The sequence below is a fragment of the Notolepis coatsorum genome (genome assembly GCF_963971535.1).
Source record: "Notolepis coatsorum genome assembly, chromosome: 9".
In the NCBI taxonomy this organism is placed as follows: Eukaryota; Metazoa; Chordata; class Actinopteri; order Aulopiformes; family Paralepididae; genus Notolepis; species Notolepis coatsorum.
In genome coordinates, this window is record NC_140173.1 from 65,662,781 (window position 1) to 65,688,074 (window position 25,294).

General features: G+C 42.3%; 1 protein-coding gene across 4 annotated transcripts in view; it reads right to left on the reverse strand.

Annotated features, from left to right (window-relative positions):
• cul9 (cullin 9) overlaps positions 1 to 25,294 on the reverse strand; it is a 288,372-nt gene that overhangs the window by 192,885 nt on the left and 70,193 nt on the right. For all 4 annotated transcript variants that reach the window (XM_084320985.1, XM_084320984.1, XM_084320983.1 and 1 more), the window contains exon 3: positions 8,119 to 8,273. In XM_084320985.1, coding sequence (XP_084177111.1) covers positions 8,119 to 8,273 — 155 coding nt within the window. The remainder of the gene's footprint in view (positions 1 to 8,118; positions 8,274 to 25,294) is intronic.

The following is a 25,294-nucleotide window of genomic DNA, read 5'->3' on the forward strand; positions in this document are numbered from 1 at the left end:
ATAAAACGGAAATGAACCGATTAAAAAACAATCAGTTTCGACAATGTCGACTGCAAACAAGTCATTGATAAGCGACGGCCAGATTAGACACATAGCCATAATTTAAGACATAGTTTATGCGTTTGCAAATATGAGAGCTCTATCATTGAAGTGGACGCTGGCATACGGAGGCTTTTAGCGCTCCGTAGGCCTGTCACGATAACACATTTTGCTGGGCGATTAATTGTCCCAGAAATTATTGCGATAAGTGATATTATTGCGGTTTTGAGAGAAATAATTTTTTTGAGAAATGTATTTCCCAAAAGTTTTCAATCAACTTTTTTTTTTACTAATATAATGATAATAGCATAATAATGCAAGGAAACTATTTCAAAGTGCAATAAACCTTTATTTAACATTGGAAGACATTTTAAATATCCTAAATTACTACCTAACCAATCAGATATGAGGTAGCGTCAGAAGCAGAGTAACCTCGTTCCCAGTTTTATCTCCGTGAGAGCAATGATAAAACGAGCAGAGCAATGTGTGTGGACAAGAGGCGGGTTGCTACGTTTACTGTAGGAAGGGGCTTTTAGACCCATGTTTTTATTTTTTGCTTCGAAAAGAGGGACATCCTCTCAATATGCGGGACGTGGGACATTAGGTAAAATGGCTGTGCAGTATACAACCAAAAGCGGGACACCTGGTCACCCTAACTGTGGCTCGCGTTTGTTTACTGTGGCTCGCGGATTATGTGATGGGCAAGCTACTTGGAAAATGTAGTAAGCTACACTACCAGTTACTCTCGATTAAAATATAGCTCAACAATAATCAAATAAACACAAACTATCTCTATTGGAATGGAGACTTTTCAGCACAGGATAAACTAGGGATGGGCAAAAAAAAACAGATCGATTGATCACATGATGTACTTGAGTACCCGTGGAGGAAAACGCTGTACAAAGTAAACGTCTTTTCCGGTGTTTTAGACTTTGCTCTTTTATTTTGAAACCCACCGACCGGAAGTATTGTTGTTATTATCCTAGCAGAACCTATGAGCGGACAACTTGTGTTGTCCGGTTCTGTGTTTTTGAGCTAATGATAAAACAAATGTTGAGATTGTTGGTGAACAACTAACTTTAGGTTAGTTTTAACGTTAGCTACTAACGTTAGATGCAGCTACTACAGGCAATCAACGATGAGGAGGAAGCGTCATAGCATCAACACTAGATCTTTAATCTTTATTTAGCAGTCCAGTTTCTCCGGGCAGTAGCGTATAGCGTTTGTTCACGCTACATCACTACTTGGGTCTAAAAATAGCTACACTACAAAGAACGCTACTTGGTTCAAAAGGAGCGACGCTACCATCACGCTACTGAGAAATGTAGTTAAGCTATGTAGCGTTGCTACTGCCCAACATACGCATGGTGCTCAGTGCTCACAGGAGCTCCCGTGCTGTACTCTGTAGTAACGCCAGCGGCCCGCCTCCCCACACGGAGAGGTACTGGTTCCCGCCTCATTAAAACAAACACGCAAATAGCAATTAATTGCGCCCATCAAAATCATTGCATTCATTTTCATTATTGCGCGATAAATTGATTTATTGCTTATTGCAACAGGCCTAGCGCTCCGCATGGCTGGCAATCAATGTGTTAACAGGAAATTACCTCCTTATCTCACATCACTATTAGTTTGGAAGACTAGACCCTATATGACACCAGGGTTTCCGTTAGAAAAAATTGTTGCCGGTCTCTGTGACCTGCAAGATTTCAATCTACCGGACAAATGAGATTAATTCCGGTCATAGTTTATTGAGCTTTAAAACAATTGATAGGCAGGCTATATAAAGAATGTCATCGTCAAGGCATGTAGATTTATAATATTATTACTTAAAACTAGGCTACTTTTGCGTATACAGTCATTAATATATTCCAAATAAAATAAGTCCCTCGATACTCCGTGCTGCTGCTGACTTGAAATAAAATAGACCGCGTATGTGGGCAGTCGGTCCGACACTAAACAGCAGTCTGTTATAATCACATTTTTATGAGCTAACGAATTCCGTTATATTGGACATTTGTATTAATTATATCAAGCGAAGAACTGAGAAAGCAGAGAGACGGCAACATTATCGTGGTTTGCGTGACGACTCTCTCCACCTCGCAACGACTTATTTGCAAAGAGTATGGCGCTGCAGAGCAGCTGATTCAGCTGTTATTGGCTCTTTTCTGGGAACCGCACAGCAGCGCCCCCCACCCAACATTGGCTGAAAATGGCTGAATTGAAGTACTGCTGGAATACTGCATTGTGCTGCTGCTGCTCCGGCTCTGCAGCTTCACAAAAGTTCGCACACCCAGCACTAAGCTCTCGCTGACAACGTCGTTGTCATTATTAGAAGCAACGAGGAAACAAATGTAATGATCGTTTCGTTCATCGCATAGGCTATTTAATTTGAGCCTATTTTAATACAATTCAAATAATCAAATTGTGCTTAGACTCAGGGAATTATTTTCACCGGACATTAAGACCGGAGAGATTATTTTGCCGGTCAAATACCGGTAATTACCGGCTAACGGAAACGCTGTATGACACGCTCAAATGATTGGCTTACACTAACTGGAGGTCCCCCATGTACAGACCCAACTTGGAAAATCAGTCTTTCATTATAGTGCCCCTACTACATGGAACTCAGCTCTCGCTGAAGATGAAACTACCTATAATGCAGGGGAAGTTTAGAGGTTTACTTGCAGGCCTGCCTGCCTGCAACAGTCTGTAACTGTTTTTGACTTAGCCTACTTATATTAGTTAAGGGCAGTATATACAGTAGTCTTTCAGGTGTTTCGCACATTGGTCTTTGTTTGTCTTCATTTGGGACGCAGTTTCCGGTGGGACGTGTCGTGGTCGGACGTGGGTAGTTTGATGCCAGGGTTACATGACAGGAAAACAGCAACGTTGCATTTTCGAATGATTTCATTTTGCACGTCCAAGTCGAATGGCAACAGCGTTTTAGCTGGCATTTGAGCTGGCCCAGCGGCGACGCTAAAGATGTGTTTTGGTTGTCAAAAGTCCCTTGGAACGGTGCCATCTGACCTCGCGAGGCGAGCCGTAGTCGGGCGCAGGCCCTAGACACCAACGTCCACGTTCACGTCACTGAGAAAAAAAACTATTTTAACTTCACCGTTAACTTCACTGCTATCGGTACTCGAAAATAAACATCGCAAATTAATCTCGTTTGCCGTTTTCTCCATCTCTCCTCTCTCCTCCCTCGTCTCTCTCTGCCTGCACGAGGAGCGGGGCTGTGCTTTTACACACACTCGCGACTCGAGTCGCACACACATGCACACACGTGCGCTCTGTGTTTATAGCACTGTGCTCGCGACGAGTACCTGCCCGCGCAAGCTCAGTGTTGAATTCACTGATGACATCGTTGCCGTCTGACCCTGCCTATGCTTCTGGCAACGAGGAGAGCTCAGGAGACAACACGTCGTCTAACCTGACTGTGTATTTCACGGGGGTGGCATTCCCGTCGCCTTGCGTGGCGGTGTGAGTGGCGCACGGGCTGTTTGTGTTTTTCTTCGTTCAAGGCGTGCTTTATCAGGGGGGGGGGGGGGGGTGTCTTGGATGGGGATGTGGTGGGGATTGATGTGTGGGGTGTTTGGGGAAATGGCTGTTCCGGGGGGGTTCACATGCATTATAGCGACATTGTACTATTGTACTTATTTTATGCCTATTCTTAAGTCTGCACGTTTACATTGCACTACTTTTATCGTCTTTTATACCTATTCTTATGTCTGCAATTTATGCATTGTTTTTTATTCTGTCAATTGTGTGCTGATTTTATGCCCATGTTCATTTTATACTAATTGCTGTGGGGCACTCTGGACTGTGGTCCATGTGTGAAAAGTACTATAGATAGTTATTCATATTTATTATTGTTATATTGTAGAAATATGTGCATTGAAATGTCTGTAAAGTCTCGACAACATTGAAAATGAGGGGGACCTCAATTGTCTTTTTGAGAATAAAGGTTTGAATGAATAAACCAATGGTGCTGGTCAACCACTAGCTGAGGCCATGGTTAGACTAGTGTTTTTGTGGTCGTTTTTTGAATACGTTTGAATAAGTTTGCTGTCCCTTTTACATAGAAATGCCGTTTTTGCCGGATACGTTGTGGCCCTACTGAAAACGCTAAATTGTGTTTCCGTTTTGGAGTAGCGCCAAAAACTCGCCGACAACATGTGTGTAATCTGCACGGAGCCGTTTTTGCTCAACGCCCACGCGCAGTAGACTGTCAGACTGCAGTGTAACCTACAGCCCGCGCGCAGCACCGTGTATATCCCTCCTGTCTGTCTGTCTGTCTGTCTCGAGCCCGGGGGAGCAGCACCGAGCAGCGGCCGAGGAGCAGCCCGCGCGCAGCACCGTGTATCTCTCCAGTCTGGGCTGTCTGTCTCGAGCAGCACCGAGCAGCAGAGCCCCCCATGCCCCGCGCGCCTCATCTCTCCTGCCACGAGCAATGCCATAACGTTATTTCGCGAGCGACTGTACATTGTAACATTAACACAGCGCACCCTAACTGCTTGTGTATTCTAGCAGTATTTTAGAGGTTATTTTGTACAGTACCTTTATCTGCACTGAAACATACATTTCTACAGTACATGCAGTTGTTGGTAGATAACCGTGATTATGTTTATTTATTTATCTATCTCTCTGTGAGCAAAACCTATTAATATTACATATGTGTTGGCGGAATCGCGTCAATGTTTGTTATGAATAAAACGCCATCAAGTTACAAAGTAGCCTACAGTTGACAGCTGGGCTGTGTTAATGTTACAATGTACAGTCCCGCGAAATAACGTTATGAATGCGCGAAATAACATAGCATTGCAAAGTACAGTTGACAGCTGGGCTGTGTTAACTTACAATGTACAATCGCGCGAAATAATGTTATGAATGCCCGAAAACATTTGTGATGTCACAGTATGATGTCATAATCAAACATTCTAGAACATTTGTGTATCTATTCAACAATTCTCTCACAGCTGAGTGTGGATGACAGCGGGGACGAGGGAGAGTAACTACCTCCCCGCGCAGGCTCAGTGCTGAATTCGAGACGAGATCCGTTGTGGTCTGACCAAGCCTTGTTCTGACAAAACGAAAGCGCTCAAGGTGCAAAACGAATGTCTAACTCGGCTGCGAAACTCGGCTGCGAAACTCACCTGAAAAACTAAACGAAAAACAGCCTAGGTGTAACTCCAGCCTGAGTCATACATGTCATAAACCACTATCTGAGTCATACAGTACATGTCATAAACCACTAGTCAACCACTAGCCGAGTCATATATGTCATAAACCACTAGCTGAGTCATACAGGTCATAAACCACTAGCTGAGTCATACATGTCATAAACCACTAGCTAGTCAACCACTAGCTGAGTCATACATGTCATAAACCACTAGCTCGTCAACCACTAGCTGAGTCATATATGTCATACACCACTAGCTAGACAACCACTAGCTGAGTCATACATGTCATAAACCAACGGTGCTGGTCAACCATTAGCTGAGTCATACAGCAGGTCTTCATGAAAACAGACACCTGCATCAACAAGAATAGGGGCTTCATTTAACACCAACTGCATGAAGTGTAGCCAAGACTGTACACTATGTTGCAGGGCGTTTGCAATGTTTCATTGAAATTGTAATAAACTATTGAATCTTGAAGATGCTCTATGAATATATATAAATAAATACAGGGCCAGGATCTCCAGGTGTTGAAACCTACGCTGTCAAACCTTGTGTTGTTGTTTCATATAGTCTTTTATACCTATTCTTATGTCTGCATTTTATACATTGTTTTTATTCTGTCGACTGTATGCAGATTTTATGCTACTTGCTGTGGGGCACTTTGGGCTGCGGTCCATGTGTGAAGGGTGCTATATAGACAGTTATTATTTATTATTATTATATTATACAAAATGTATGCATTGAAATGTCTAAGTCCCGACGACATTGAAAATGTGGGTATTTCCGAGAATAAATAAAGGTTTGAATGAATAAATTAATATTGTTTTGTTCCATGGTTGAGCATTCAACTATACTATATAGACTATAAGCCCCTTGGGGCCTGTTTTCTCCTCCCTTTCTGTCAGTCTGTATTTAGCTTGTCATCTCTGTTCCTTCCATGTAGGTTTTCCTTGTGTGAAATAACCCTAAACTAATGAACCTGGCAATGGGGACTAGAGCTGAAATGATTCCTCAAGTAAGTAAAATTAATTTGCCTGGAGGCCTGATTTAACCCACAGCGCACTGTGTTTCACACGGACGATAATCACTGTTGCACAACGCACTTCCTCTGTGGAACTGGAACGTGAACGTGAAGAGATTTCAGCCACTGATTGCAAAATGGAAGAAGATAAGAGACAATAGCGATGAGCAAAGAAAGACAGGCCCTAGAAAATGCCATAAATTGTCAAAAGTTTGGGATCATTAAAAAAATTAAAATCTAACCCCAACTAGCCTTACTGTCATGCACTTGTCCTAATATACTAACCTACACTGTAGCACTCAACACTTTGATGAACATTGTTACTCAGCTGATAGAGTTGTGCCCTTCCTGATGACTTGTCGTACAGAACTTGTAAGTCGCTTTGGATAAAAGCGTCAGCAAATGACTAAATGTAAAGCTGAAAGAAAAGAAAAACTCTAGTGTCTGTTGTAAAACTGAACTAGCACCACAATAGCACTTCGTCAAGGCTTCAGTCCTGATACAGAGTACCGATCCGATACCCATTGTTCAATTAATAAACTGTATGCCTCACTGTGTGCAAGAGACTGGGATCATTCTTTTGTGCAAGGCAACATCAGGCTTGACTTAAACATTACTTTCCTAACTTAGTGAAACAAAATGTAACAAATTAACACAGATATAAATGTACTGAATTGTTATTATTAAAATTAAATAACTAAAAAAGATATAAAAAAAATAAATATATATATATATATATATATATATATTAGTGCTGTCAAACGATTAAAATATTTAACTCGATTAATCGCATGATTGTCCATAGTTAACTCGCGATTAATCGCAAATTAATCGCATTTTTATTTATTTTTTACCTTAAACAGATCTTTTTCAAGTTCCAAGTTTTAATACTCTTATCAACATGCGAGTCAACAAATGCTTGCTTTGTGCAGCCATTTAACACAAAAGGATGACCCTCATGCATTGCAAATTTGCATCAAATTCAAAACAGAGTGATGCACAAAATAACTTAAAAGAAAATAATAATTTAAAACAATGAATAAAGTGTGCATGAAATAATAGGGGAAAGAAAACGTTAGGAACTTGTTACATTCACACACACAAGGGCTGATTAATCACACACCCCCCTCTCTCCCTCACACACACACTCTCCCAGCTCTTTTTCTCTTTTGCCCCTTCCTCATCTCCCTCACCCCCCTCTCTCTCTATATCTCACACACACACACACACACACACACACACACACACGCACACACACTTCAGAAACAAACATAGTATCAATGAGAGCATCAATAATACACCTGAGTGAAGTCTAGTAAAAAAAAAATAAAAATTTTTAGTTAATCTTGAGTTAAAAAAATTTGTAGCATTAATAGAATCGGGAGTTAACGCGATATATTTGACAGCCTTAATATATATATATATATATATATATATATATATATATATATATATATATATAAAAAAAATCTCCGATACCCGATCTAGCTATTTTAGTCATATCGAGGCCAATATCCGATATCAATATCGGATCGGTGCATCCCTAGTTGTCATTAGCATCTAACTTAAATCTATAATATTATGATTGCTAGTTGAAATAATGGCTAGTAAAGATTGTACATTAACATTAATTATGGCTACATGTAATGGCTGGTTAAGAATGTAAATCCAGGTGGCTAGTTATGTTACAAGTTATCCAAGTTGCTCAAGAAAATAACTCAAAATTCTACAAAGGAAAAGGCCGGTCTTATTTTCTTAGTTATGTCAGTTATCCGATTGCTCGATTAATAGATGGAATAACGGGTAGAATACTCGATTACTACACTAATCGATAGCTGCAGCCCTGGACCGGGCAGAAGGGGAGGAGGCGGCTACCTGCGGGAGGTGGATCCCCTCAAACGAGATGCCGTGCTCCTCAGAGGAGGTGGTCTCTGCGAACAGCTCCAGGAGGGTGTACCGGTTGTCGAAGTCCATGTGCTGCTCGATGCCGTCCTGCATGCTCAGCGACAGCAGGACGTAGGCACGGCTCCCTGCAGGGAGAGAGAGACGGGCTGAATGAGAGAGAGAGACGGGCCGAAGGAGGAGCAGCCATGGTGGGAAGAACGCCACCATTAACAGACCAACACACATATTCACACTAAATGGTGCATTTTTTATAGAACAGCTTTTTCCAAAGCGCTTTACAATTTTTGTTCCTCATGTTCACCCATTCATTCACACACCGACGGCAGAGGCGACCATGCAAGGTGCCAACCTGCTCATCGGGAGCAGTTAGGGGTTAAGTGTCTTGCTCAAGGAGTCAAGGACACTCCGACACGCTATATATAATATATTAGATTGTGAAAAAAACAGCCCCCGGTGGGCGGTTAACATACCGTTGTATTCGTTCTGTACACAGCCGTTCGGTACAGTACACACTGAAACGGTTCGGTACGGATACCTGTACCTTTACAGCCCTAATATTGATGTATAGAATTACAGCTCTGTAGCATGAATACATTTTAACGTACATGGTATTGTGACCTCAGAATGTAAATAGGTAGATTGTGAAACCGTGTGTGTGCATCGTTACACCTTTAACTGATAGAGACACACGTCTCCACATAGAACTGTACAGAATACACGGATGAGGAATCACACAGACAGGATTCTACAACTACCAGTAACCCTAGTAGAATCCACCAGTGCATTCAGCACATCCAGGCTTGTTTACAGCACATGGCATTGATTGAGGAGTTTCCCAGCATCGCCCTCAAGTTTCAAGTTCAAGTTTGTTTATTAATTGTCACAATAAAATACACGTACTTTACCGTGAAATGCTTGGTTCTGTATGAGCCCCTGAGACAGGGCCGGATTAACGACCGGGCCATTTGGGCCGCGGCCTGTGGGCCTCTAGTGACGAGGGGCCTCAAAAATTTTTTTTTTTGTTTTTTGTTTTTACTTTTATTTTGGAGATCGATGTCATACTGTGACACTGAAATGAAAAAATATTTCATCAACTAAAATATTTAGTCAACAAAAATATTTCATCAACTAAAATATACAGTACGTCACACCCCGCGCCTCTCCCTGCCGTCTGCAAGTGGCTAATCTTGAGTTTCCGACCACCCAGTAAGCTAACCATGGATAAATCCAAAAAAAGGAAAGTCTGATGAAAATAGAGGGTTTAATTCAGCGTGGACAGATTAATTTGCTTTCACGACTAACAATGCAGGCTTACCTGCAGCCTATGCCTGATATGTGGTGTGAAATTTGCGAACAACGATTACTGTCATTTTGATTACTGTAGTTTGCCTGGTATGTAGCCTTGGTTAGTGGCTGCCCCACCAATGTTTTACATATAAAAACGCCACTGTGCATGCGTGCACGTGTATGTGTGTGGGGGCCTCCACAAGAGTCTGGCCCAGAGGCCTCTGAATTCTTAATCTGGCCTTGCCCTGAGAGTGTGCTTCATACAGTTAAAAAAAAGAAGCAAAAAAGTAAGTAGAGAGGAATATACAATATATAATACATTATTACATGGCGTTTTCACATTCGCCGAAATGCTTGCTTGTGATTGGTCAATAGCCCGCGTCAGAGGTCCGTTATCACACAATAATGACCGCTGTGGGACAATAATGACCGCTGTGCGCAGCTGTTCGCAATCAAGCCCACTACAGCACTGTATCAGTGCTGCTCAGCATATGCACAGCTGCACTCAGTCATGCAATCAGACCACAGACCTGCCGGCTGCCGATAATAATAATCACTTTATTTGGGCTGACAGAGCCACAGAACAACTGCGTCTTCATTTGATCTAGTCTTGTCGATGAATTAGGTATATTGTTAATAAGTTAGCCATGTAATAAGCGGGATAATGTACAGCTATACTCTATCATTGTCGCAAAATAATTGACCTTCACTGACGTTTAAAACACCTCGGCGCTGCGCCTCGGTGTTCTAAACTCTGTGTCTGTCAATTATTTTGCGACAATGACCTCGTAGCTATACATTATCCCTTACATATACAATCTAAAGTACAACCTAGGTACAATCTAAGTACAGCGAGTAAAAATGAGTAAAAGGTGAGGTACAATGCAGAAAATGAGGTACAAAACTTTAAGGTAAGGTGAAAATGCAAATGAGGTATGAATGTAGTGCAAATCTCTTTAATAATAGATAAATATAATGTAGTGTTAAAGTGTCTAAAGTGAGTGTTACGGTGAGTGTTTGTTTAAAAGTGAGTGTGTGCAATGAGCGTAGATGATGGGTTGTTAGTCATTGAACATCCTGATGACCCTCCCTGTGGAGCAACATAGTGATGAAACACAATGACCAATCTGATGTCCACAACCTGATGGAAAACTTGTATCATTAACCATCATGCATTTCAATGAGTTTCACAATCAAGTGTGTGTCATGCTTGCCGACAACTTAGATGCTATAAAACGCAGACAAATGTGCACAAATAACATAATTCACAGGCCTTTAAAACCAAGCACCTTAATATAGCTACTGAACAGAGGGACAGCCAGTCTGTACACAGCACAAAGGAGGTGCAGTCGCCTTAATAATAGCTACTGAACAGAGGGACAGTCAGTCTGTAGTGTACGCAGCACAAAGGAAGTGCAGTCACACAGTCAAAGCTCATGACCTGGTAGATCCTCGGTAGCTTTCGCTCAACTGCCGTTTGAGCGACCGGGCAAATCTACCTATGTAAACAAACATGTCAGTCAGTGTCAGGACAGATAGTGTCAGGAATGCTGTATCTCAGGACTCTGATAGATGGGTCAGACCGACATGTCTAGTGGGATCACCCTGCTCTCAGCCACAGATGAAGAGCGCCTTGGGGAAGACTATCCAATCCAATCCAAGAGGAAGAAGCCTGTTTGGCTAATTGTTAAGTTGTCTTTCTTGTTAGTGGATCAGATGCTAGTCTTTCTTCCACGCTGAATCAATTATAAGCACATGTCTGGTAAGCAGCGCTGTTTTCTTTAAATAGCCCTCCACATTATGACAGGCGGGAAATATGAAGACTGATCTGGTCGTCTCTAGACAACGGACCGAACAGAGCTGAAAATAAAAGTTAATGGACATCATCTTTAGACTGATGTTGTTTACAGTGTTAAGAATAAGATGATGATTTCAAATGACGGCTAAGCAATCGACTGCTTAAAAGTCTCGATAGAGGAACAAACAAAGACATCCAACACTTGACCTCTTTAAAAAGATTCTCCAGGACACTTTGCAACTGGAACAGCGTACGTATACTTTGTCTATGAACTCAGAACTTGGGAACCACTCATGGACCTCTGACTATTGCTTGTAGATGATCATAGATGTTGTTTTATATTTTCTTTTAATGTATTTATTTAAAATCTAATTTAATTGTTATAAAAATGTGATGCACCCATTGCACCGATGTGAAAATTGTGGCCGATACCCGATATTAATATTGCTGTTCTGGCCGATACCGATATCGATATCTCTGTATGGAAAACACTTTGATAATCAAATAAAGAGCTATTTTCCAAAACGCATTTTTTATTTGTATTACTTTTGTAACTTATTTTCAGAAATGACTACCTCTGCCAATTGAGATAGTATGACGACTGGCCCAAGCCGCAGGCAATGCCAACTCGGGGAGTCGAGACCGGAGTCTCTTGCATTGGTGACGAGCGCAATCTCCTATATTGGCCCTATTTTGATATCGGAATGATACCGAAGTGTAAAAAAAATTGCATATCTGCCGATATTATATCGGCGGCCGATATATCGTGCACCACTATAATAAGTCTCAGTGGACACTCTCTCCTAACTAGAGCTGGGTACCGAATTCGGTACTTTTAAGGGTACCGACCGAAACACGTCGGTACTACAGATTCATGTGAGATCCAACGGTGCCAATTTTCGGTAATGCAAAAAAATATATATTTTGTTATTATTCTTGCAGAAAACAAAATATGTATAATAATTTATTTATATATATATATATATATATATATATATATATATATAGGGGGGGCGGAGCTAGGCGAACATGGAGTAGACGTGTTTCACGTGAGCTCCCTTCTACTGTGCAGAATATACATTTCTCCCCATTAGTCTTTATTTTATTTTTATTTGTTTTTTTGTCTGCTTGTTAAGTCGTCGTATTTCAACTACTGTCGTCGACTTTTTTCGACTTTCTGCGATGTCGGTGGTGGAAACCAGATCCATGAGCGCCCCAGCCAGCAAACCACCACCGGGCCTGGCCGCACCATCGCCCGGTGTCGGTGAGATAAGCGAAGCTGTGCTCTTGGTCATGACCAAGCTCCATGCAGAATCCGAGACACTCTTCGCTGAAACACAAAGGAAAGTGCTGGCGGATTTTTGTGATAACCTTCATCGAGAGATATCAGAAGAAGTAAGGTTGGCGGTCGTCCCGCTGATAGACAAGATGGAGTCGCTGTACGTTATCTCCACGGCTAATGCTAACGAACTAGCCGAGCTAACGGCGGAGGTATCATTACAGGGCGAGAAGATGGCGGATTTAGAGTCCTCCCTGCTGGCTAGGCAGGCTGAAGTTGCCAAACTACAGTCGTTAATTGTGGAAATACAGTCCCGGGAGAGACTCTACAACATCAGGATTGTTGGAGTACCGGAGGGCAACGGGGAAGGCCGTCTCTCTGAGACCATGCCGGAATTGCTGCAAAAAATACTGGGGAATGACGTCCTCCCCTCCCCTCCCGTCTGTGAATCGGCATACAGAGCGGGCAGGACCACTCCTGGTGTGAACAAGGAGCCGAGGCCCATCATTGTCAAGCTGAACAGGCTTCAGCAGAGGGAACTCATCATGCGGTCGGCTCGTGCCAGAAGGGGTAATCTAAGGCTTGGCGATCACAAAGTGGCCATTTTCGAAGACTTTACACCGGAGGTTCAAGCACAGAGAGGCGAATACAAAGTGGTCATGAACAGGCTATGGAAACTAGGCCTGAGGCCCACGCTATTCGCTCCTGCGAAATTATCTGTGTTGGATAAGGTTGATGGTCGGCGTTCATTTCGGCTATTCACAAACACTTGCTGTCATGCCCAGACATGCTAACTGCCCACTGCCCATCCAACTAGCGGGGCTTCCCAATAAGGCTGTCCCCGAACCCTGTTTTTAGGGTTTGAACGTTCGCCAGGGTTTATCGAACGAACGTTCGTTTTTAAATTTTTTTTAATAATTTTTTTTTCATTTTTTTTTAAATGTTTTTTTTTTTTATTGTATTATTATAGATCCTACGGAGGGCGGCATTGCATAGTCTATTGGTGAAAAACATGTTATTTACAGTGGTGGCTGTTCATGTAAACATGTAATTAAACAAAGCACTCAGAAGAAAATAAACAAGCTACTGCATCAAAAGTTACTACTTAGGCCTAACAAAAATAATGGTTGGTTTCAGGTTGCCGACCGACCCTGCCGATTTAGGTGCGACCCAATATATTTTATGAGTTTAAAAAAAAAATTATATATTTAAAAAAAAAAAAAAAAAAAAAAAAATCAGATTTTTTTTTTTTTCTTTTTTTTTAAGAATAAAGTTTCATAGAAATCTTAGTCAAACATTTAGTATTATGGATATTAAACATGCTGGCAGAGTACATGCATCCATGTTGTTGTGAACATTTTAATTAAATAAAGAAATTCCCTATCCATAGTCGCCGTGGGAAAGAATAAAATAAAAAAATAAAATAAAATAAATTCCCTACCTACCCATGGCCAAACTGACAACCAACCTGAAACCAACTATTATTTTTGTTAGGCCTTATGATAAACAATAGCCCTTGCAGTCACGTAAGGGGCTAGATAAACAAAGGCATTCGTTTTGTGGCATTAACGTTATATAGTTAGTGTTACACGTTCAATAACAGGTATTCACTCTTGGTCGACGACTCGACGGGGAGCCGGGAGGAGAGGCGCACGCCTCGGCTCCTCAACAGACCCGTCGGACGGTCTCCCAACACGCCTGCCGCCCGTCCGCCCTACCACCGTTCCGAGGTAGACGGTGGACGGGTCTGTTGTTGTTTCCAACGCAACCACCTCCCGCCATGAAGCTCGCGCTCCGTGGCCGAAAAAGGCTGGTATTCATTAATGATCCTTCTGCAGGTTCACCTACGGAAACCTTGTTACCGATTACTTCCTCGGCGGGGAGCTAACTACGGCTCCCCGGTAGCTACGGTAAGTCTGTTGAGGCTTCTCGCAAGCAGATCAATGGCGGCATTGCTTGAAGTAAAAAACGAATAAACGCTTGCCGATTGGTGGTAACAGCAGAGGCGGGTGCAAGCGGTGTGTGACGTAATTGGCAGAATCGCCTGTCAATCAAAATAGAGCTCTGGTTGAGAAATAGTATCCCGCTGCAGCCCGGCAGACCATACTGTTTGAGCCGAGCGCCTCGCATTCACATCACCTCAACCCCGTGCGCATCCTTTATTTTTTTTCACCGAACGTTCGAACCTATTAATTAAAGTCCGAATGTCAGCGTAACGAACGAACGTTCGAACGTTCGGGCTCAGCCTTACTTCCCAATGACTTCTGTTACTTGCTAAAGCTGACCTCATGGTCGTACTTGTGTATCGCCTCTTTGGAAGCTAACGAGCTAGCTGAACAATGTACATAACAGACTCTAACGTGCTATCCGGATTCATCACTAGCTTACGCGCTAGCCTCGGGCTAGCTAGCGGGCTGCGTCTAACGTCTGCGCTGATACATTCGAGACCCGTTAATATTTACGCACTTTGGTTGTTGTTGCTGTTTAAGTGTCATCGGTTCGCACAATTCAACGGTGATCGGGTCCTTAACTAACTTCTTGTATGCTTTTATTTTTATATCCAGGCTGTTTTGAGCTTTGGGCTCCGGTAGGAGAAGATCGGTTGAATATATATATAAACATTACAATATATGATAACAGGTTGTGTCAGGTATTGCTTATTACCATCCCCGGGTTAATGAATGTGTTTAATTCTATTCTTACAAAGGTTATGTTGAGTTATTATATAATAATGACTATTTTTTCCATTAGTTATCTCATGTTAGGGCCAAGGCTCACGGTGGTTTTCGACCGATATCTTTATTGAAACAATATATGATAACAGGTTGTGTCAGGTATTGCTTATTACCATCCCCGGGTTAATGTGTTTAATTCTATTCTTACATAGGTTATGTCATTCCAACCGTTGTGCCTGTTCAGAGGGGCTGTTACAGGTGTGCACTTTGACCATAACCCCCTTTTTTCCCTTTCTTATTATTGTCGTTGTTTAAATGACATCCGTCTGCACAATTTACCTGTGATCCGATCCTGCCTTAGACTATATGCTGGTATGGCTTTAATTTAATTTTGTTTTGAATTTTCCTTTATCCATTTGTGCTATAACATTGCGATGTTGATGTGCAGACTCGGAAATAGATGGTTGCAGGGGTGATGTTGAGTTATTATATAATAATGGCTATTTTTTCCATTATGGTTCTCTCATGTTAGGGCCAAGGCAGGGGAGGAAATTAGGCCACTTTACTCGCCAAATGCGAGTATTTTTTACGTTTGGCGAGTGATTCATGAAGACCACTCGCCAGTCTGGCGAGTTGACAGTGCCACGAGAGCACTGCACAAGACCCGCGGACATATATAATGTTTAATAAAAGTTCCCGCAGTACTGGCCAACCCGCGGACATATATAATGTTTAATAAAAGTTCCCGCAGTACTGGCCAACCCGCGGACATATATAATGTTTAATAAAAGTTCCCGCAGTACTGGCCAACCCACGGACATATATAATGTTTAATAAAAGTTCCTGCAGTACTGGCCAACCCGCGGAAATATAGAATGTTGAATAAAAGTCCCGTGGTACTGGCCATCAGTCAAGGAAGCACTCGCAAACAGATAACGTTAAACACAGAAGATGGAAAACAGACAGACTGAGCAACGGGGAACTGCATCCAACCCTAGTACAACTCTCGAGTCCAAGGCAAGGACACATTTAAATTACAGAGGTGTATGTTAGTCTATTGCGCACCGGACTACGACGTAAGGTTAGACATTTTATTTCATGCTCAAAAGCCCCTGGCTTGCACATCGCAGTCACGAAAGGGGCTAGCTCAACCAGTGCACAACAGCAGACCAACCCAACTGACGTTACCACAACACTTGACGGTACTTCACAGCACTGTCGTAAGGCCACCGTGCCATCTTAAAGGCACAGTGAACACTCGGATGCATACACAACATTGACGTGGCTTGGCAACCGAGGTTCAAAGTTAACTTGATTGACTGATTGAAAACTTTATTAACAGATTGCAGAATGGGTACAATACAGTACGGCTCAATACACACAATTGTTAAGGGGATGCAGACCAGAGAAAGACTTTCGTCTTGTTTACATCAGGGTCCCCCATTTTCAATTCATCATAACATATGACATACACGACATACAGATAGACAGTACTGCTACATCTATACATTTCACATCTATCCATCTATACACTTCACAACATACTTCGGTTTTTTTCTTTCACTGCCCAACCCAGTCCAACCCAGCATCTTTCACTGCCCAGTTCAGCCCAACCCAGTCCAGAATAGATCCCTCTTTCATGTTAATATGTGTTATGCTAATATTGTGAAGAGTAGAGACTGTTATTAATGTTTTATGCTAATAAATATTTTAAAGAGTAGAGACACGGTGTGATTATTACTATGATTGAAAATCAATTTAGACGAAGACATACAAAGAAGTAATTATCACAATTAGCGATTTTTTTTTGGCTGGTAAAAAATCAGTTTGTCTGGTAAAAAAAATCAGATACTCGCCAGTTGGCTGGTAAGCCAAAAAGTTAGTTTCCTCCCCTGGGCCAAGGCTCAGGTGGTTTTCGACCGATATCTTTATTGAATTTTATTTTTATTATTATTATTATTATTTGTGTTTATTGGACTAGTGGGGGTTTAATCAGGGGTTTATCTAGAGGGGGGTCGGAGTGGGGAGCGTCTTATTGGATCCATGACTCCAGTGGGAAATGATAGGAAGATGACCATCCTTAGTGGATGGGGCATAGGGAGGGGATTGGAGAGTGGGTATAGGAGGGCTTATAATAGGACGGGTGGGTTAGGGTTTAGAGTAGAAGGAGGGGGGGTTGTAACTGGGGTGGTATTTTTATGTGTTTTATGTACTGTTGTCTTATATGTGTGTAATTGTTCCTCCTCTGAACTCCTGGGACTGACCGTCTGGGACTGACCGTCTGGGCCCGCCTGGATCAGCGCCTCTGTACTCAGCCTGGCTGCACTGGTATGTTCTCTACGCATTTAGACAAACTCGACCATGGCTAAATTGAATATTTTAATTTGGAACGCAGGAGGTCTTAACGCCCCACACAAGCGTGCCAGTGTCCTTTGGTTATTGAAGAGAAGAAATATTGACATTGCTCTCCTTAGCGAGACGCATTTATTGGTGGGTGATGTGTCAAGGCTAGCAAATCGACAATATCATGTTATCTCCTCATCCTCAGCCGATGATAAGACGAAAGGAGTCGTCATAGTTACAAGACGTAACCTTGATATCAAAGTCCTGGATGTGTGGTCGGACACGGAGGGAAGGATTACTATAGCAAAAGTTGAGTTCTCTCATAGGAAGATGGCAATAATAGCATTGTATGCCCCTAACACATTTGATTCAGCGTTCTATAATACAATCACAAAGAATATGTTGGATGCGGAGATGGATAGGTCCGGATCCTCTGAAACAAGCGACCAAAAACGGTCCTCCAAGGCCCTCAGGATGTGGGCCCAGGACACTGGGCTCGCAGACCTATGGCGCTTATCCAATCCCACCCTCAAGGATTACTCTCACCTGTCTGCCAGACACAAAACCTTCTCTCGAATAGACTATGCATTCGCATCCCCTAATTTGTTTGATAGTTTCGACGTCTCATTGGTTCCCCTGGCTCTCTCGGACCACAAGGGGATTTTCCTTGTGGCAACCTTTGGCAGGCTCTCCACGAGAGCTCCCAGGTGGCGTTTTAACTCAACCTTATTAAAGAACGATGATTTCTGCTCCGAGTTCAGGAGTAAACTAGCTGAATTCTTGCAGATCAATGTTGGCACGGTCGATGACCCCAGGGTCCTATGGAACGCATTGAAAGGATTTATCAGGGGTCATGTCACACTTTTCTCCTCCAATTTACGTAAATCCCGATCAAAAAAACTAGAAGGACTGGAAACATTATATGCGGATCTATACGCATCTTTGCAAACTAACTATAGTGAACGACTAAACACACAACGTAAGATAGTCAAGAAGGAAATAAACTCCATACTTAAACAACAGTCTGAGTTCTTGATACATAGGACAAGGCAAAATTACTACTTTCACAGCTCCAGGCCTAGCCATCTATTGGCAATGAAAATACGCTCGAATGATCATTTCTCGGATATCCCCTCGATCAAGACGCAACAGGGTACAATCACTACTGATTCGAAAAAGATCAACGACACTTTTAAAGAGTTTTACTCAGTTATATAGCTCAGAGGTTAATCTCGACGACTCTAAATTTGAATCGTTCATTGGCGGGCTTGAGATACCCCACATTTCTGAAGAAGAGGCTAAGGAACTGGGGAAACCGATCACCCTTATGGAACTAAGGGAGACGATCGCTGAAATGCAGAGGGGTAAGGCACCAGGCTGGGATGGTATTCCACCCGAGGTGCATTTAGCTTTCTGGGACCAACTGGGCCCATTGATGCTCGATATGATCAATTACGCTATCGAACAGGGGGAGTTCTCAAGAGATGTCAACATGGCGCTGATTTCTTTACTTCTCAAGAAGGACAAAGATCCCAATGATTGTGGTAGCTATAGGCCCTTGAGTCTTCTCAGGGCCGATTTAAAAGTGTTTGCCAAGGTGCTGGCCCGCCGCCTGCAGAGATTTATGACGGTATTGGTACACTGCGATCAAACTGGTTTTTATCCCGGGGCGCCTGGCTGCAGATAATCTTAGGAGGCTGTTGCATGTAGTCGATAACAGTAAAGACAATATAGCTCCATCCACTGTTCTGTCTTTGGATGCCATGAAGGCGTTTGACAGACTAGAATGGTCATACCTGTGGAAGGTACTTGAGGTCATGGGTCTGGGAAAGAATTTTATTCATATGATTAAAGTCCTGTATGCCTCGCCGTCGGCAATGATACTGACAGGCAAAAACTGTTCCACACTTTTCCCAGTCTCCAGATCTTCTAGACAGGGTTGTCCTCTGAGCCCGGGACTATTCGCGCTTTCCCTCGAACCATTGGCCCAATTTATTAGGCAATCGGCGGACATCGTCCCCATAATGATCAATAATACACCACACAAAATTGCTCTCTATGCGGATGACCTACTGATTTTTATGGATGACCCTTCCCGGTCGGCCACAAAATTATTGGAAATAATCGACGACTTTGGTAAATTGTCAGGCTTTAAGATTAACTGGAACAAATCAGCCTGCCTACCTCTTAATGAGCTGGCCATGGCGGTGCGACTACCAGCTGACATCCCCATAGTGGAACATTTTAAATACTTAGGTATAGAGATATTCCCCACGCTGAGTCAAACTACTAAGTACAACTTCACGGGTACTTATGATAAAATACGCCAGGATCTAGACAGATGGTCGTCCCTTCCTAACTCCCTACAAGCCTGAGCTTCCATAATCAAAATGAACGTTGTGCCTAGGATACATTTTGTTAGCTCAATGCTCCCCCTGCCCCCTCCAATAGACCACTGGCGCAAGGTACAATCGATGGTATCTAAATTTATCTGGAATAACAAACGCCCGAGAATCAAAAGAGCTACTACTCAACGTAGAAAACAAGATGGGGGCCTCGCAATCCCTGATTTTAAGCTTTATTTCTGGTCCTTCTCACTGAGACCTCTGATGTGCTGGCTAGACCCTGTAGATGCTGTATCTTGGCGCTCCTTAGAAGCGGCGGCGGTCTCACCGCTAAGATTGCAGGATGTGGTGTACTCCACTGTCTCTATTTCGAAATGCCGGCTGAGGTATGGACCGATCATAACTCACGTGATCCAAACGTGGCGTAATGTACAGAGGTCGTGTGGGGTTAAATGCCCATGGCACCTGGACTCTCCAATTTTTAATAACCAGCAATTACTTGTTGGGCACAAGCCGGTTAATATTCCTCAATGGCAGAGGAGGGGAGTTCATACTCTGGAGGATATTTATGATAAGAACGGCCTCCGTGCGTTTCAGGACTTAAGAGAATTTTATGATCTTCCTGGCGAGTCCTGTTTTCTTTACCTTCAACTAAGGTCAGCGCTGAGGGCGCATGGCGTGCCGTGGGCTCAAGCTTTGCACCCACACCCCTTCCTCAGGCTCATAGTGGACAGGACGACCTCCAGAGGGTTTGTCTCAGACTTTTATACGCTCTTAATTCAATCCACGTATAAAAATGTATCATTGGATACAATCTGGCGGGTGGATATCCCGGAGTTGGACCCCGAGTTTGACTGGGATGATGTTTGGGCAAATGTGGCATTATCTTCCCGCAACCCCAATCACCAGCAAATTCATTTTAATTATATTCATAAGACCTATCTGACACCTAGGAAGCTATTTGCTATGGGACTGATAACCGACTCTCGGTGCACTTTGTGCTCTCAAAAGGCCACTGGCACTTATATGCATATGTATTGGGATTGCCCACCAGTGGCCCGCTTCTGGAGGTCAATAACGGACAAACTTTCAGATCTGTGTGGCTTAACTATCCCATTCACAGCTGTTACGCTACTCCTGAACGATATAACGACACTACCTGCGTCCGTTCAACTAAAAAGGGTTGTCCTAGCGGGTGTCACAGCAGCGAAGAAGCTAATAGCAATGAGATGGAAGGAGCCTGAGAAGCTTACAGTGATTAACTGGTCCCTAACACTATTGGATGTGATTTATCTTGAGATATCCACGGCGCGGGCGATTGGGGTGGGACAGGCAGGTATTGACCTGTGGTTTGCAGCAGCCGAAAAGGTCAGGACCGCCGTGTGCGGCTGAGCGGGGTTGAGGTGCGTGTTCGGGTGAGTCCGGGGGTCTCTTGGGAGGGGGAGGAGGACATGTTTTGTCTGTCTTGTCTTTTGTCTTGTCCTCTTGAGTTTAGCTGGGGATTTTATGGGGGGGCAGCTATTTAACTATTTCTTCACTGTTTGGTCACTTTTACACGGTCTCTGTGAGTCTATGGAACACCTCTACAGGTTTTTGTTTTGTCATGAAGGTTCATTGCTCCGTTTTCGGGTCGTGTTCTCAAAAAGTGGTCCTTGTGTTGAATTTAGGGCTGTCTTAAATGCTTCGAAGCTTCGAACGTTCGATTCGATGGCACAAGCTTCGAACATTAAAAAAAAAATCGAAGTTATAAAAAAAAATAAAAATAAAAAAAAAATTTTACTTCGATTTGTGTGTGTGTGTGTAGGTGTGTGTGTGTGTGTGTGTGTGTGTGTGTGTGTGTGTGTGTGTGTGTGTGTGAACTACCCATCCCAGTTAGGACAGCCGAATCCCGTCCAATCTTTCGCCGTCGACTAAAGACTCACTTCTTCAACCATTATCTGAAATGATAAAAAAAAAAAAAAAAAAAATCTAACCGTGACTAACCTTACTGTCATGCACTTGTCCTAATAAACTAACCTACACTGTAACACGCAACACTTTGATGAACATTGTTACTCAGCTGATAGAGTTGTACCCTTCTTGCTGTCTTGTCGTACAGAACTTGTAAGTCGCTTTGGATAAAAGCGTCAGCTAAATGACTAAATGTAAGTGTGTGTGTGTGTGTGTGTGTAGGTGTGTGTGTAGGTGTGTGTGTGTGTGTGCGCGCACCTTGTAGAATTCCACACATAAGAAAGAAAGATACTGGGATGAATAAACAAAATAGGAAATAAAATGTAGAAATGCATGCAATACATAAATAAATATGAATCTCCATATATGAAATATAACATTTAGATAAGGTGCTACTGAGATGTTTTGGTGAGTTCTTTGTTTTTTTGTGGAAGTTGCCCTTCTTAAAAATGCATGAACATTCACTGATAATTGGTCTGTAGTGGAGTCTACAAGGTCTACATTGCCGGACCATGTAGAATCCGGACCTTGTAGACTGACATAATTCTGTGCATAGTTTAGTCTACACAGGCCATATTTCAAATAATCAAAATCTTACTTCATTCATCTTAAACATTCTTGATTTGGGGGATTGGTAGTTCCCATGAAATCTGAAGTTGTTCAAACGACAACAGCGATCCACCTTGAATTAAATCACACAGCCGAGTGAAACCTTGTTGGATGCGTCAGTCACGAAAGGGGCTACTTAATTAATTAATCCAACCCACTTTATTTATAGAGCACATTTAAAAACAACAACGTTTACGAAAGTGCTGTACAAGTCCCACAACATAAGATAAAAAAACATTAAAAAAAATATATTTATATTTATAAAAAAAAAAAAAAAGCTTCGAATTAAAATCGAAGCTCGGCCCCGAAGCTTCGATTGCCAAAAAAAGCTTCGAAGGTCAGCCCTAGTTGAATTGGAGATGTACGTTTTATTAATATAGGGTCACACAGCCGGGAATCGGGGCTGAACACTGGGAAAGACCATTTATTGGATAGTACCCCTTGGATTTAAAATTTAGAAGGTTGAACTCTGTTTTCTTTTCTCCTTGTCTGTATAAATTGTTATTCTGTATTATTGTTTTTGTTATTTTCTTGTGAAGTTCTATGTATTGTGATTGTGTTTAATGTGTTGTCTTGTTTCATGTGAATAATACAAAAAAAAAATTAAAAAAAAATATATATATATATATATAAAAAAAAAAATCCGATGACGTCAACGTTTTCTTTACCGCGAAACGAAACCGCACGTTAAGCGGTTCAGCTTGTGCAAACCAAGCATTGTGTGTGTGTGTGTGTGTGTGTGTGTGTGTGTGTGTGTGTGTGTGTGTGTGTGTGTGTGTGTGTGTGTGTGCAAGCATGAGAGTAAGTTACTTACTACTTAACTTAACTTAACTTAACTTACTAGACTCGAGACAACAGAGCCCCGCAAACATACGCTACACCAGGGGTGGCCAACCCGCGGCTCGTGAGCCGCATGCGGCTCTTTGCCCGTCAATGTGCGGCTCTTCCATCCATAAAAAAAAATATATATAATTATTTTTTTCGTACTTTTTATTTTTTTTATTTTTTTTATGTCACTCATTCCATAAGGACGTAGAATAAACATTTACAATTTTTTTTTAAATAGTCCATTTGCATGTTCTTGGTATCTGAATCTAGGGACATATATGGATCAGTGTCAGAAATAGTGTGTATGTTACTAGGCTTGAGGAAATTGTAATGAACCAAAGGAGAATATCAATTCTATTTAAAACATTTTTTTTATCTTTGACTGTGAATAACACCATGCTAAAATTGACCAGACCTGAAAAATCTAAGCAAATGAATAAAGGGAAGATGATTAAACAGAAGGTTTTGTAGATACAGTACTGAATTCTGCCATCTTTTTTATAATGTAAATTTCTCCACCATTTTTCATCGTATTGCAACACCGTTTTTTGCAAGACGTTCACAGAAAGGTAGAGAAACTAACTGCGTTCTGTTTTATGGCAATAACATTCAGGTTTGTGGGAGATAATCCCAAAAAATAAGAGAAATAAAAAAGTTAATCCAGAAGTCAGATGATTGACAGGGGCTGGTGTGAGCTGGGTAGGGTAGTTTTTCGAAATTCGAAAGCCCTGAGTCTCTTCCTTCAAAAGACTACACTCACTTTTGGATGTGCCACTTCCTCCTGTCAATATGCGCCGGTTTCCGACTCAATGCCCTGAGATTTCTATAATCTTATATTTCACTAATAACAGTTAAAATAATTGGTAAACAAACGTAATGCTGAAAATATGCACTTTTACTGTATATCTCGGGCTTAAGAGGTTAACCCTGTGAGGCCCAAATTAAAAAGACATTAGCAACTTCAGAGGCCAGATGGTGGGACATATAAACACATTTACTATCAAATAGCATTGTGAGGCTGAACAACAGGACCAATTGACTATATATGTGCTTAACATTTTTTAAATAAACATTCTTTTTTTAAATAGCTAAAAGTGATTTTGTAATTTTGCAACCGTGGGTCTCACAGGGTACTTTTAACCCTGTGAGGCCCAAATAAAAAAAGACATTAGCAACTTCAGAGGCCAGAGGGTGAGATCTATAAACACATGAAGGGTGCCGTGACTGAAAAAAAAAGGTTGAGAAACGCTGGTGGTGTGGCTCTTTGTGGTACCACAGTCATATTTGTGGCTCTTAGTCTCTGACTGGTTGGCCACCCCTGCGCTACACCATAGATATATATAATAAACATATGCGCTACACTGCCCCAGACTCCCAGAGCCTTCTAAAAAGATTGATTATAGGGGATTGCACGCAGTTCAAAGTGCTTTACATCAGTAAGATGTAAATAACAATAAAGTAATAATAATACATTATTTATTTATTAACACAATGGGTGCCGTTAACTTCGATCTACGTTTCTGTGGCCCAGCGGTTGAGTGCCAGAAACATAGATCTACGTTTCTGTTTCGTTATTTCTTTTATTCGCTATTGCCATTCATAATCCATCGAGGCACCTTGTGCAATGCTGTCCTGAATGTGTCTGAGATCGCAAACGGTCAGTATCGCCGGCTAACGCCTTGCGGCCGCTATTGCACTCCATTTGAAACGATGTGGTTTGTTTTCTTGGCCGAGCTGCGGAGTCTGAACACTCCGGCAACACAAGCGGTCACCACAGTTACCTCGACGAGGGTCCCCGCCCGCCAGATCATCTGCAATGCTGGATAACGTTGGACAAACGACGCGATGAATATTTGGACAGCATCTTCCGACATGGGAAGTGTTCCCACAGTGTCCGTCAGGACTGGGGTTGAATGAAAGGCTAATTCATGGCCTCCGACTCAGCCTGACACTCGCTAGGAGGCTAGAGACAATCCTCACCTCAGTTATGATGAAGTTATATCACTAGCCAGCTCTCAAGACACATGATCGC